Genomic DNA, 15,818 nt, shown 5'->3' with positions numbered 1-15,818 from the left:
GCATCCTATCCTGCCAAAGTCCCACTCACCTACTGTAGTGTATGTACCCGTTTACCTTTAAGGGAACTATAGAATGTAACCGTTCGCCTTTAAGAGCACTACTTTAGGTGTGGCACTATTTGTTGGCTCATGTATACTGTAATACCGATAGTGACCACACCAGTATATAAGGGTTGTGATACGTTAACTAGGGCAGATTCGCCCGAACCTCTGAATAGTAAAGACCTGTTTTATTTGTTAATCTTGGAGTCTGTGTATTATTTGCAATACAACCCACAGACTTTACAATGGCGACGAGGCCGATCGTACCCTGCGGCAACAGTAGTTCCTAAGCAACTAAGGAGCGTCGAAGTGAGGCACCCGCCCTCGTCGTTCTGCTGGGTGAAAACTCGAGGCTGCAGCGATAGCAAAGAAGAAGATTTTGGCATTGAAAACTTCCATCTGCAACAGGCACTGACGGTCCCTTCTGCCACAGTGAGGAGCGAGCCAATCGACAAGAGAGGCAAGGCTGCCACGGACTGTGAGTAAGGGAACAGTAAAAGAAAATAAGGAAGGAGTAAAACCAGAGGATAAGGGCGGTACACTCGACCACGGTCGAGGGGGAAAGGAGCCAGACAAAGTCGGGTCCAGAGGCGCTGAGACCGGGAGCAGGCCGGGTGAGACAGAGCCGAGAAATCGGGAATTGGCCGAGAGCCAGTTCAGAGGCTGTAACTGTCCGCCGTCATCGGGGGTACCCGGAGCCGGTTGCCTGCCGCGGGAAGGAGAGCGCTGAAGCCGACGCGCGGGCTGGGAATCTGAAAGCCAGCGGAGAGCGCTGAAGCCGACGCGCGGGCTGGGGATCTGAAAACCAGCGGAGAGCGCTGAAGCCGACGCGCGGGCTGGGGGTCTGAAAGCCAGCGGAGAGCGCTGAAGCCGACGCACAGGCTGGGGACCGGTAGCCAGCGGCCGTCGCCCGCGGGGGAAAGTGTACCCCTCCCGCCAGGGGAAGAAGCAGGAAACCGCCATTGCCGTGGGCGGGGAGAACAGAAAAGCGCGGGGAAAACCGCCATTAAAGTGGGCGGGGAGAGCCGAGAAGCGCGGGAAAACCGCCGGGGAAGAAGACAGAAGCGGGAAACCGCCATCTTAGAAAAATAATAAGAATTTACAGAAATACTGGTGTTGTTCTCAAGAAGAGAGAAAAATAATAATAAGTAAAGAAATACTGGTGTTGTTCTCAAGAAGAGAGGAAAAATAATAATAAGTAAAGAAATACTGGTGTTGTTCTCAAGAAGAGAGGAAAAATAATAATAAGTAAAGAAATACTTGTGTTGTGCTCGAGAAGAGAAGAAGATGCCTAAGCGAGGAAATATTAATGATTTTGATGTTGAGATAGAGGACTGGGCCACGTATGTGGAACGCATAGAAATATATTGCAAAGCCAACGAAATTGAGGATGACGACAAGGCAATAACTTTGTTAAATTCGATGGGAGCAAAAACATACGGGCTCTTGAAACATCTAATAGCACCAGTTAAACCAGTGGACCAGACCTTCGAAGAGATCGTAGCAGTGCTGAAGGATCACTTGAACCCCACACCGTTGATGCTGGCTGAACGATTTAAATTTTACGCAAGAACCCAGAGGAAAGATGAAAGCAATGCGGAATACTTAGTCGAACTGCGTAAGCTAGCGAAATACTGCCAGTTTGGAGGGAATTTGACAGAGGCGCTGCGGGACAAGTTCGTATGCGGCTTGGCCAAAGAAGGAACGCAGAAGCGACTTCTGGAAGAAAACGACCTCACACTGGACAGGGCTGTCCTCATAGCTTCATCGCACGAAGCTGCAGCGAAAGGAACGGCGGAAATGCAGCTAAAGGCGGCGGCACTCGGGGTGGACCAAATTACTGCAAGCACTTCCAAATGCTACCGTTGTGGAAAGACAACGCACGACCAGAATCAGTGCTGGTTTAAGAACCAAGAGTGCAGGAAATGTGGCAAACTGGGTCACATCGCGAAGGTATGCAGGTCCGGAAAGAAGACCAACAAGCAAAGGAAGCCACCACCACAAGAAAAGTACAACACGGTGCATCAGGTGGCTGAAAAGAGTTCAGACGAACAAAATTCAGACTCAGACCCAAACAGCCAGGAGCTGGATAGTCTGAGAATCCACAATGTGGGTAAAGTAACTGATCTACAGACGATCTGGGTCACACTAAAAATAGCTGGAGTCCAAGTACGAATGGAGCTGGACACGGGATCAGCTGTATCAGTCATCAACCAAAAGGACTACCACCGGCTATTCTCTCACATACCCTTAAGAAATACTAAATTCGTATTACAGACATACACGGGGCATAATGTATACCCCATGGGAAAAATACGAGTCAAAGTGAGAGATAGGGGCAAAGAACACCCACGAATGAATCTGTACGTATTACCTGAGGGAGGACCACCACTCCTAGGGCGGGAGTGGATGCAGAAAATAAACATAGAATGGCACTACCTAAAAGCCATAGGGAAGGAGGGCTCGGTGCAAGCTATCAGCTCAGATTCTGAAATGGATGACGTGACGACCAATGTAAACATGGAAGACAAGGCAAAAAGGGAATTGCTGATGAGGGGAAAGGAAACGAAGACAGGCAGGCAGGCCCATGTTACCAAGCAAAATCAAGCTGTAGAGCAGAACCCCAGGTTGACAGAGAATTCTGAGCCTGCTCAAGCTAAGGATTCATCCACGATGGAAGAACACCGAGCTCGGTCCCAAACTTATGTCAAAGTACAACGACAATTAGAACAGTTGAGTGCCCGTCTCGTACAAGAGATGGAAAAGATGAAAAAGTTCTGGGACACCGAATGGGAGACCCTGGAAAGACAACAGAGACAGCTAGCTCAAGCAGAGAGCGACCATAGAGCCATCGTGGCCAAGTACCAATCACATCTCCCTGAGGCTGTTCAGGAACTAGAATATGCACAGAACGATCCAAAGGAAGAGGAATCTTCAGGAAGTCAGGATGGTATTCCAGTTCATCTCTACGACTTGTTGCAAGCAGAGTGTAACGAGTTGAAAGAACAGTATGAACAGGCTCAGACTACAATCCTGGAAGGGGTTAACTTGGCAACCTCCGAAAAGCTAGTTTTACTGGAAGCATATGAACAACAAAAGTCTGAACAGGAGCAAGAATTACAAAGACTGCAGGAGATGTTTGATGAGCTCCAGGCCAAGGCTGACTCATCGTTAGGGATTCAATCCATAGAGGAAAAATTAGTGGTGGAAGACATAACAGAACAGGGAATACAGGATGTCCAAGAACTCGTTAAATTATTAAAGGAAACACGAAATAAATATGAAGTGGCAATGGCCGAGGTCCAACGACTTGAAGAACAGATTCAACTGGGAATCTTTTCAGTGGAAGAAAAGGGAACTGTAAGAAACACAGAGATCGTAAGAATGGGCCCTGAACATGAGCTTAAATCGTCAAAGGAGAGGGGTTTGGAGCAGAAAAAGCTGGAGGAAGCTGAACACATGAAGAAGTCTCTTCAGGAGAGATGTCTGGATGTGGAAACAGCTGCTGCGATAGAAGGATTAAATCACCTGATAACTCAATCCTCGATGGAAGGGGAGGTATTGAGGTCAGTAGTGAAGGAATGGCAGACAACCCTGGAGGAGTGGAATGAATATGAACGCATGAGGAAGTCTTTTAAAGAAAGAGAGATAGAGAAGGAACAGCAGTCGGCTAGCGTCCAGTTGGGTAAGGAAGAAGTAGAAGGGCCTCTCGATGGACTAACTCAGGATGACCCCGAATGTGACCATGACCTGTTGAGTGACACTGAATATTACGAGGAGGTGGTCTGCCCAAAGTGTGATGAAAACTCCCAAAGTGCTGAAATGCGGATGAAGCACTTAAGGTCTAAGGAACATAGAGAGTTGGTGGCGCTACAGCTGGCCGCCGAGAAAGGAGCTTCGAGAGTTTCAAAAAGGCAGAAAAGAAAAAGAAGAAGCCGGAGATAATAACTGTTTAAAATATTATTACTTCTACTACCTCAGTCCGAACACTACGAAAGGTGCTAAATTTGTAAAAAAAATCCGGGGACATTATCAAGACAGCCAGTGGGTTGTATAAGTCCGCACTGCTGGTTCAACAGGACGAAAGTACAAGCTGTTAAAAAGGCTATGGAGGAGTCACGTTTACCAGGTGAACCGGCTACACCAAAAAGATGCTGTCTGGGACGAATTAATACCAGAGACTGAATTTATGAACTGTTCCCACAGAGACTGAACCTGTAAACTGTTTCCACTGAGAGTATGTTTGTAAACTGTTATATGACGTTGACTCCATCGAGAGTATATCTGCAAACTGTTTATATAAAGTTGAAGATTGTATGTTTAACGGGATTCTGTAAGTAAAAAGCTAAAAAGGGAGGATTGTAGTGTATGTACCCGTTTACCTTTAAGGGAACTATAGAATGTAACCGTTCGCCTTTAAGAGCACTACTTTAGGTGTGGCACTATTTGTTGGCTCATGTATACTGTAATACCGATAGTGACCACACCAGTATATAAGGGTTGTGATACGTTAACTAGGGCAGATTCGCCCGAACCTCTGAATAGTAAAGACCTGTTTTATTTGTTAATCTTGGAGTCTGTGTATTATTTGCAATACAACCCACAGACTTTACACCTACCACCACTCTTCTTGCCCATCTCCATTGGCTCTCTGTCCCTTAGCACATCAGCTTCAAAATGACTGGCTTCATCTACAAATGTGTCCACTACCTCACTCCGCCTTACCTTTGCAACCTTCCCCAGCCTTACATCCCTACCACACCCTTCACGGTTCCAACTCCAGGCTACTGTGTGCTTCCCACCAGCACCCACCAACCCACCAACCGCCCCCCCCACCTTCACTTGGTAATACAGCCTTCAGCCATTGTGCCCCCACACTTTGGAACTGTTTCCCTAAGCCCCTCTACTTTCTCACATCTCTCCCCACCTTCAAAAACCTTCTTAAAACCTACCTCTTTTGCCATGCCTTCGATAACCTCCCTAATTTCTCTCCTGGTAAGGTCTGACCACCTGAAATGTTCTGCTATGTTAAAGGTGCTATAGAAATACAAGTTATAATTGTTGTAAGCCTGTTAGAACACGTTGGAGCCCACTCACTTGAATCTAAAAATGGATAAGAAGCTCACTGATCTTTCCTAACACTGGCATACATTAATTGGCCAGCTGCCTCCAGAATTTTTTTTTTTTTTTTAATTGTTCTGTGAAAATTAACTAGCTTTTTTTCATAAATTTAATTTGATCAAGAATTACCAAATTGCATTAAAATTAAAGCATTGTATAATCAAAAATCACATGAACTAAAATCCAAATTCACCGTTCCTAACCAACTTTTTTAAAGTTATAATTTATCCATTGAAATGACTATGAAATTGATAGCAAAGAATGTGCAAGGGCATTTTCTACTTCAACTCTTTTAGCTACAGCTTTCAAATTGCATTTATATGATTAATTTTGATTTAATTCTCTACATAGGGTTTCAGTTCCACAAAATCCTGTTTTACAAAAAATGCAGGAATCACAGATCATTTTATTAATCAAAACTGCTCATTCACTCCCTCCACCACTGGCACACCGTGTCTGCAGTGTATACCATCAACAAGATATACTACAGCAAGGCTTCTTTGACAGCACCTCCCAAACCCACGACCTCTACCACCTAGAAAGACAAGGACAGCAGGCGCATGGGAACACCATCTCCAAGTCCCCCTTCAAATCACACACCATCCTGACTTGGAAATATATCACCATTCCTTCATCATCGCTGGGTCAAAATCCTGAAACTCCCTCCCTAAAAGCACTGTGGGAGTACCTTCACCACACAGACTGCAGCAGTTCAAGAAGGGGGCTCACCATCACCTTCTCAAGGACAATTACGGATGGGCAATAAACACAGGCCTTGCCAGCGACGCCCACATCCAGTGAATGAATAAAAATATTTTGATAGATTAAATAATAGAACTGAATTGATTTTTTTTCATACACAACTATGTCAATTTAAATGAGAATTTTATTTTCCAGACTACACATGTATAACTGTGGAGAAAATGTTGAATAAATGAGTTATATAACTTGCTACACTTAATTTACAATTAGTTTTGAAAAGTTGAATGTTTTTAGATGGATACCAATAACTCAATCACAGGATAATTAAAATCAGATTTGTTTCACATGATGTACCCTTTATGTTAAAACAACATTTTTCTCTAAAGAAAAGAAATACCTTGCATTTATATAGTGCCTTTCAGGACCTCAAGACATCCCAAAGCGTTTCACAGCCAATAACTTACTTTTGAAGTGCAGTCACTGTTGTAATGCAAGGAAAACATTGTATACTTATCTAATACTGTATGCACTTTTACTATCCTCAGTAATTTTAGATACACAGATGGTAAAATTGCAGTAAAGGGAAGAGTAGTTTTTCATAGCTTTATAAAGTAAATACACAGAAGTATAACATACAGCTTCATTACTATTATTTTATTAAATAAGCTTTACCCTTTATTTTTACTCTCTTTTAATTGTCCGTTGTGTCTGATGCCTGCAGTCAACGGGTTGGATACGCAGTCCAGCTCCCAAGTCATGTATGGCCCATGCAGCAAACCACCAGGGCACAAAGATCAGCCTGACATATTAGCTCTCCAATTTTCCCGTCTCATGTTGGGAGAAGTCGCACTTTTGACTCACGGCCTTCCTGCTTGATGTGGCTATGATCAAAAACCGAGCAGATCCTCTATTCATCTATCCTCAGTGGTACTGTTTGTTAACTCTACAATAACCCACAGCCCAATACTGTAAATTTTATCTGACAAAATAAAAATACATAACTAATATTCTTGCTAACACTACCATAAATGTTATTTTTTGAGCCAACTATTGATTTTAAAAATTAATTAATGGCCTGGATTTTGCGGTGGTAATGACAGTGAAACTGTCAGCGTTCGCCGTCATTACCCCTCTGAAACTGACCACAACTTCAGGATTTAGTGCATGCACAGATGAACGTGGAAATCCTGAAGTTGCGGTCAGTCATTCACTGCTCCACCACAGGTTGCGCTGTGGAACTTCCCAGAGCCGGCAATCAGTTGAAATCACAAATAAAAACTTCCCCTTTTACAATGGAATATCGCTGTTAAAACCCTCCTAAAACTTTAAGCCTTGTTAAAAGAGGTGTAACTGGGGGTTTTAACAGCGTACTGACTGCTGAACAACCTTTTCATTTTTCCATTAATATGAATAAGAATTTCAAGTTTTTAATAATAATATATTTTAAAGTTTGCGATATTTCAGTTTCTAATGTAATCATATGTGCATGTTCCAATCTTTATTTTGCTCTCTAAAATTTATAAAAAGTAAATTAGAATCAGTGCATTTTACTTCCTGGTTTGCTGTCTATGAGAATTCTTCAATGTGATTGGTTGCTTAGCCAGCTTGATGACATTACTGTTGCTGGTCATTTAGGAATTGCCTAATGTGGCACCAGATTCAAACAAAGATCGGGAGAGGGGAAATTCATGCCACAGAGATCGCTAGATCTTTGCGGGCAGCTTTCTTTGAGGTCAGCATCGGCGCTGACCACAAGTTCCGGGCCATTAATTTTAGCTACATGTAAAAATAGAGAATTACTTCAACAGCATCACAGGAATTTCACACCATGCTGCTAAGGAGGCAACTCTAAATCTCCATTAAAGCAATGCAACAAGTGTCAAAATCATCATATTTTAATTTCCTCAACATGTGGGCATCACCTTCGTGTCAGCAATAAAACTACATTTAAATGCCTGAACTAAAAAATTACAGCATCAGGATCAGTCAGGTGCCCTAAATGACAATTATGCTGCTATATTCAATTATCTAGCGATGGGATAAGGCAATAATAAAAGTTCCATTCACTCCTGGCGAGATCTCTATACCTAAGTGTTCCTTCCAGGTACTCTGACATATTGACGATAGCTGCAGGGCACATGCGTAAACAGAAGAACATCTAAATGATGATTGGCATGTCATCATGTCATGGAGTAAGACAAAATTTTAATACCATGGCACAAATACTGCTGATATTCAGGACTAAAATTTTGCCCATATTTTAGAGTAGTCCAAGATTACCTCTTACCACAAAGCAGGTTAGGCTTTGAATAATGCAATAAATGTTACCTCAATGATTAAAAAAAGAACGCATTCATAACGATAAAAAGAATGTAACTACCAGTTCCCAAGAGTTAAATCCTAATTTAATTTCAGAGATTATGTATGTGCAAAAACATGGAACATGTCAATTTAGATCTTACTCTATAAAATTCCAATTGTGTATTACTGCATTTTTAAAAATATTTGTTCATGGGACGTGGGCGTCGCTGGCAAGGCCAGCATTTATTGCCCATCCCTAGTTGCACTTAAGGAGGTGGTGGTGAGCCGCCTTCTTGAACTGCTGCAGCCTGTGTGGTGATGGTACTCCCACAGTGCTGTTAGGGATGGAGTTTCAGGATTTTGAACCAGCGACAATACTTCCAAGTCAGGATGGTGTGTGACTTGGAGGGGAACTTGGAGGTGGTGGTGTTCCTATGCGCCTGCTGCCCTTGTCCTTCTAGGTGGAAGAGGTCGCGGGTTTGGGAGGTGCTGCTGAAGAAGCCTTGGCGAGTTGCTACAGTGCATCTTGTAGATGGTACACACTGCAGCCACGGTATGCCAGTGGTGGAGGGAGTGAATGTTTAAGGTGGTGGATGGGGTGCCAATCAAGCGGGCTGCTTTGTCTTGGATGGTGTCGAGCTTCTTGAATGTTGTTGGAGCTGCACTCATCCAGGCAAGTGGAGAGTATTCCATCACACTCCTGACTTGTGCCTTGTAGATGGTAGAAAGGCTTTGGGGCGTCAGGAGGTGAGACACTCACCACAGGATACCCAGCCTCTGACCTGCTCTTGTGCCACAGTATTTATGTGGCTGGTCCAGTTAAGTTTCTGGTCAATAGTGAGCCCCAGGATATTGATGGTGGGGGATTCAGCGATGGTAATGCCGTTGAATGTCAAGGGGTGGTGGTTAGATGCTCGCTTGTTATAAATAAGTCATAGCCTGGCACTTGTGTGGCACGAGTGTTACCTGCTACTCATCAGCCCAAGCCTGAATGTCGTCCAGGTCTTGCTGCATGCAGGCATGGACTGCTTAATTATCTGAGGAGTTGTGAATGGCACTGAACACTGTGCAGTCATCAGCGAACATCCCCACTTCTGACTTTATGATGGAGGGAAGGTCACTGATGAAGCAGCTGAAGGTGGTTGGGCCTAGGACACTGCCCTGAGGAAGTCCTGCAGTGATGTTCTGAGGCTGTGATGATTGACCTCCAACCACCACAACCATCTTCCTTTGTGCTAGGTTATGACTCCAGCCAGTGGAGCGTTTTCCCCCCAATTCCCATTGACTTCAGTTTTACTCGGGCTCCTTGATGCCACACTCGGTCAAATGCTGCCTTGATGTCAAGGGCAGTCACTCTCACTTCACCTCTGGAATTCAGCTCTTTTGTCCATTTTTGGACCAAGGCTGTAATGAGATCTGGAGCCGAGTGGTCTTGGCAGAACCCAAACTGGGCATCAGTGAGCAGGTTATTGGTGAGTAAGTGCCGCTTGATAGCACTGTCCAGCACCATAACAACTACAAAGCCATACTTGGGTCTAAATTTCTTAACCTTTTTGGGGGATAAATTTTACAGGAAGTTGCAATTTTTCCATTAATTTTCACAGATCACAGAAATCACAGAAACCCCACAGTGCAGATAGAGGCCATTTCGGCCCATCGAGCCTGCACCGACACATATCCCACCCGATCCCCGTAACCCCTACACCAACACATATCCCACCCTATCCCCGTAACCCCACGTATTTAATCCCCCTAACACGAAGGGTCAATTTATCATAGCCAATCAACCTAACCCGCACATCTTTGGACTGTGGGAGGAAACCGGAGCACCCGGAGGAAACCCACGCAAACACAGGGAGAATGTGCAAACTCCACACAGACAGTCGCCCGAGGCCGGATTCGAACCCGGGTCCCTGGCGCTGTGAGGCAACAGTGCTAACCACTATGCCACCGTGCTTTTGTGCTTTTCCCATCAAACTGAAGAGTGTTGATGCTGTGGAATAGAATACTCTACATTTGTTCCCAGGCTGCAGCAAGTGCTACAGCACCCTGGGAGCAACAGCCCGATGCTAAGTAAAGGATCCCGATGCTGTCCAAAGCCTGCGTTAAACCTAACCTTGGGGGAACGCCCAGCAACGACCAATCTTGTGACCTTTAAGTGAGATTAATACTGGGTTGTGTTAAATTGTGGGCAATTTTTTTCAGGATTACCTTAACACAATTCATAATAACATTATCTTTTTTGGTCGAGCAATTTCTAAGACTGATTCCTGCGATTGGGAGGGGGGGGGGGGGGGAATTGTTCTGTGAGGAGAGATCGAGTAGACTCGGCCTATATTCCCTAGAGTTCAGATGAATGAGAGGTGATCTCCTTGAAACATATAAAATTCTTAAGGGGCTTGACAGGGTAGATGCTGGAGGATGTTTCCCCTGGTTGGGGAGTCTATAACTAGGGATCACAGTCTCAGAATAAAGGGTCGGCCATTAGGACTGAGATGAGAAATTTCTTCACTCAAAGCATTGTGAATCTTTGGAATTCTCTACCACAGAGGACTGGATACACAGTCGTTGAGTGTATTCAAGACAGAAGTCGATAGATTTTTGGATACTAAGAGAACCAAGAGACATGGGGATCGGGCGGGAAGGTGGAGTTGAGGGAGAAGATCAGCCATGATCTTATCGAATGGCGAGCCGGCTCGAAGGACCAAATGGCCTACTCCTGCTCCTATTTCTTATGTTCTGTCGACGACACCTTCCATCACTTTGCTGATGATTGAGAGTAGACTGACGTGGCGGTAATTGGCTAGATTGGATATGTCCTGCTTTTTGTGGACAGGGCATACCTGGGCAGTTTTACAGGAATGGTTAATACTATGAATCTGCAATTGTCCAATTTTCAGATCCTTTTTTGTCTCACAAGTCCATGTATTGTATAAGTAAAATTGTCTTATCTTTGGCTCATACACTGCATAAATCTCTCACTGCACATAGTCAAATCCAGACATCAAAAATAACCAGGTCAAATGTTCCCCATGTTTTAGTGGAACATAAAGGATATACATAAGCGTGTATACATCATTCAACCAACTCAACTGCCTAACCAAATAATATGGTTCCCTTTATCTATTATTTATCATTGTTGACGCGAGGGTCTGCAGTGCCTATCTCTTCTGGAGTATTATCAGCCGTGGTTCAGTTGATCGTACTCTCGCCTCTGAGTCAGAAGGTTGTGGGTTCAAATTCCACTCCAGAAACGGAGCACAAATATATAGGCTGACACTCCAGTGCAGCACTGAAGGAATGCTGCACTGTCGGTGGTGCTGTCTTTCAGATGAGACGTTAAACCGAGGCCCCGTCTGCCCTCTCAGGTGGGCATAAAAGATCCTATGGCACTAAAGCAGGGGAGTTATCCCTGGTGTCCTGGCCAATATTTATCCCTCAATCAACATCACAAAAACAGATTATACGGTCATTATCACATTGCTGAGCGCAGATTGGCTGCCACATTTCCTGTATTACAACAGTGGCTACATTTCAAAAGTACTTCATTGGCTGTAAAGCACTTTGGGACATCCTGAGGTTGTGAAAGGCGTTTATAAATGCAAGTCTTTCTTTCTTCCTTTTGGTTTATTTAAGTAATAATAATATTTTATGTCTGTATAAATATTACATTGGTGATGTTCACCTAAGTGTTTTCGCTGAAAGTGACAGCCTCAGTTTGCGTAGACAGTACTCTAGACACTGTCTGTACTACATCATAGCCCAATGAGTAAAATGGTTTTGGGAGATTAAAAATGAATTATTATTTAAAGAATTAAGTATTTCTTGGCTTCTAAAGGACATAAAATAAACAGAATTTGATGATATGAAGTGATTGATTTTAAAAAGACCATACGGTTCTCAAGTCTGCAGTGCTCATGAGTTATGCAGTCTCTCACTTCTGAATAAAAATCAATATGCCACTTCCCATTATATATTATCCCCTACTTATTATTCTAACAATTTTTTTAAAAAATATTAATACACGCACCAGGGACTAGTTAATCTTTTGAGGACTTCAACAGCATTATTTCACTAAAATCAAAGAGTATAAATGATTACAAATAGGTATTGCACTGGCAGTGACAGTGCAATACAACAGTTCTTCATCAGCACCACAAGCGCATGAGTGAAAGTACGTCAGCAGCTCTCTGTCGCTAAAGTGCTATTTAGTCCATGGATAAGCCTCTTCACATTCTGAACTTATTCTAAACATGCCTGACAGCCTGCACTGTTACTTCCAATTCACCGATTTTAGGTTCATTACATTGAACTGTCACATCCATGAATTTTGAAGCCATCATAGATACCAGTGGAATAAAATGTTAATTAGCAGGATTTTTTTTTAATTAAAGAACTATTCTGTGCTTTTGCACCCCACCATAGTTTGTCCTGCTTTGACCCACCCTCATCCCATCCCTCTTTTTTCCCTTTCCTGACCCGGCTTACTGTTTATTTTCTGTCCATTGCCCTATAAGTGGTTTAAGATGCCTCCCTGCATCTGAGGAGTGTTATAGAAATGCAATTTGTTGTATTCATTACATCTTAGTATTCTACATAACAGACTTTTTAAATTACAGAAAGTAATTCATGCAGATTTTATCTGCTAGAAAAGAATCCATACAGAGATAGAAATTATCACAGCTAAACCTGCTACGATATTTCAATATTACAGCACTCATTTTTTCACATAGCCATTTGGTAAAACATCATTGGCGTCCTAGTACACATTTGTCTTTAAAAATATTAAAATACGTCACAGAAACCCAATTTCTGCAGCACAAGCTCTTACATCATACCAGAAGTTTCCACCCAAGCGTATTACTGAATCCACAGTTAACTTTCAATACTCAGCGATCCATGGCTCCCTTCCTTTGTATTCAAACATCTGTAGCATGGGGTGAATTAACAGCATGACAATCGTTTCAAGACTATCATGTCAATCACTGCATAATGCAATCTACTTTCTGAAAACTTACTTTGCTCAAGTAAAAAAATCCCACCATGATCTTTAGAATACATTTTTCTGATTTAAAATAATCACAACAAAGATGGTTTAAAAAGACTGCAGCTCATGTATTGTGATTTGTAAATATATTTCTATATTATGCCAATGCTATTCAGAAGCTAAGGACCACTACAACATTTATTTTGTGGGGAAGAAATAACTTTCATATTCCCTATTTATTGCTATTATAACTCAGTAATTCTAGAAGTATTTTAATAAATTTACATACCCTATACAGTTTGGATTTTATATTTAGGTCTTTTCACGTAAACATTTCTTCCTTCGCGTGTATATAAGCACATCTAAATTACAAAGCAATTCATGCATTTACATTAAAATATGCTCTATTGGTATTTCCATGGAAAACCTTTGTAATAGCATTATTTAATACATATTGCATCACATTTATTTTTAGATACAAAATTATTTAATTGATTTAGCTGACTGCCATTAAGTGTTCTGAAGGTAGTTCTATAGATCACTCTTTTTTTAATCACACTATATTATCTATTATATTTTGCACTTACAGAAGCAAGCCACCCTCTTTAAATGTCAAATTCTTGTCCGAGAATATCTTATCTCCAGGTTATTTATTGTACACATTGTCACAAATAATATATTTGAGAATATTAAGCCTTTAATTACAGGTTAGTGTTCATGAATGGTATTTCCCCAGATTCTATTAATTGCCTCCCTTCACAACATGAAAAAATATTGTAATCATGAAAAACTCTGTCTTTTCATTTTGCCCTTGTCTTCTCTTAATTTTCTATTTACTTCAATTTATGTTTGACATCTTTACATGAAGCTAATCTATCTAAAGGCTTTTTATGCTATGTCGATTTTGACAAGCTCAGGGGTGTGCATTTTTAACTACCTCCAGTTTTGCATGTCATTTATATCATGCTGTTTCCTTACAGACTTTATATTCTGAGGTAAGAAGTCTCTGGCACCTTCACCTTCTTGACGCCCTCCTCCTGCTCGCTACTGCATGTATTATCTTGCATGATATACTGACTGAATTCCAGTATTAAAAGTTATCCTGCAGATTCTTAACTGTTCTGAGATACTTTTTACCTGCTATGTGAACTCTATTGTCGTCTTTATTTCAAATAGACTCTAATACGTGGATTTCGATTAATTTATAAACATTTAATTTAATTTACAGGGCTCTGCATTAAGTTTTCCAAGACTCGCCTAGTCCCTCATTACGATTTGCGTTAATTCAGATATAAATTAAACTCGTTACTTTAGTTAAGATACCATGAATACTGTATGCTTTTATTTGCCTTACCTTCTGCATCATCATTAAACCCATCACCAAGTGCATCTTTACGATGTTCTTCATCATTAATCAGCATTTAATATTGTGTGTGTGAGAGTGAGAAAATTAATTAGATCTTCACACAAATCACTGCGTCAGGGTTACCAATAATTCCATCATCCATGTTTAAATCCTCCACTATTAGCTGTCAATATGAGCTAACTGATGGGAAATTCATGCTTGCGCTCTTAATGTAAAAGTTTTTAATTTGATTACTAGACAGATCAGACGGCTAACAGTTACACTGAGGTCTTGCACCTCATTATGTTTATCAACAATAACCCAGATGTGTTTATTTCATTCTCCCTTTAATTGAAGTCTATTTTTTTACATGTTTATTTCCCTTACCTTACAGATCTGGAAGTGTTCCGATGTAAGCGTCTCCGGTATTTCCGCGTCCCCAGCTCCTCCTCTCCCTCCTCCCGCGGTGCCGCCGCCGCCGCCACTGCCTCCGCCTCCACCACAGCTGCCGCCAGCCCCGGATCCGAGCCCGCCGCTGCCGCCAGGGTGAGCCGGGGAGGACGCCGCTGTCAAACCGTCCAACACCTTTCGGAAATTAAACTTCTTCATAATTAATTTAATTTCAAAATTGGAATTATTTAACTATACACCGTGCCGTCGCCCTTTTTTCTTCCCTCAAAAAATATCCACACAAGAAAAAAAAAAATTCAAATTATTGGAAAAATGGATTTGCCGTCTGTAATAAATATATATATTTAATTACAAAAAAATACTTCCAGACATATATATATATATTATAATATGAGCTATCCGACGCGCTGCCCCTCATACAGGTGCCATGCCTCGCTCGCGCTGAGGATACTCGTACTGAGAGAAAATTTGCGCTAACGGTCGGAGCCTCACTAACCGGAAGTCCCGGCTGGACCACCGCGTCTCATTGGTCCATTTCCTGCCTGATTGACGTATCGCCCGTGAATGGCTCGCGGAATTCTGGGAATTGTAGTCAATCCCGCCCAGCCTCGATCCGATTGGATCAAAGCAACCGAAAATCCATTTGATTGACAGGTACCTTTCTTTCTTCCAACCTTTCCCCCGCGCTGCCCGGCATTCAGGAATATATAGACCTGCCCGAGTCGTGAAGCAATCAGAGAAGGAAATCAATCTGCAGAGAAACAAGTCGCAGTTTCATATCAAAGACTCGCTCCTATGAAATAAACAAGTGTCTGCCCTTAAGATGCAATGTGTAAGATTATCCTTTTCATTCATTTCACTGCTGTTCCCTATCCGCTTTTTAGAGCAATTTGGACGAGCAATCTGTGT

The 15,818-nt window shown here is 42.3% G+C and overlaps 1 protein-coding gene across 2 annotated transcripts in view; it reads right to left on the bottom strand.

Annotated features, from left to right (window-relative positions):
* stxbp5l (syntaxin binding protein 5L) overlaps nucleotides 1-15,342 on the bottom strand; it is a 583,450-nt gene extending 568,108 nt beyond the window's left edge. For both annotated transcript variants that reach the window (XM_086006840.1, XM_086006841.1), the window contains exon 1: nucleotides 14,886-15,342. In XM_086006840.1, the coding sequence (XP_085862966.1) occupies nucleotides 14,886-15,107 (222 nt within the window). In that variant the 5' untranslated portion in view covers nucleotides 15,108-15,342. The remainder of the gene's footprint in view (nucleotides 1-14,885) is intronic.
* Between the last annotated feature and the right edge of the window lie 476 nt (nucleotides 15,343-15,818).

This window comes from Somniosus microcephalus, chromosome 14 (assembly GCF_052327205.1).
Source record: "Somniosus microcephalus isolate GS21.2 chromosome 14, FLI_Smic_1.0, whole genome shotgun sequence".
Classification (NCBI taxonomy): Eukaryota; Metazoa; Chordata; class Chondrichthyes; order Squaliformes; family Somniosidae; genus Somniosus; species Somniosus microcephalus.
This window is presented reverse-complemented; position numbering and strand designations above follow the sequence as displayed.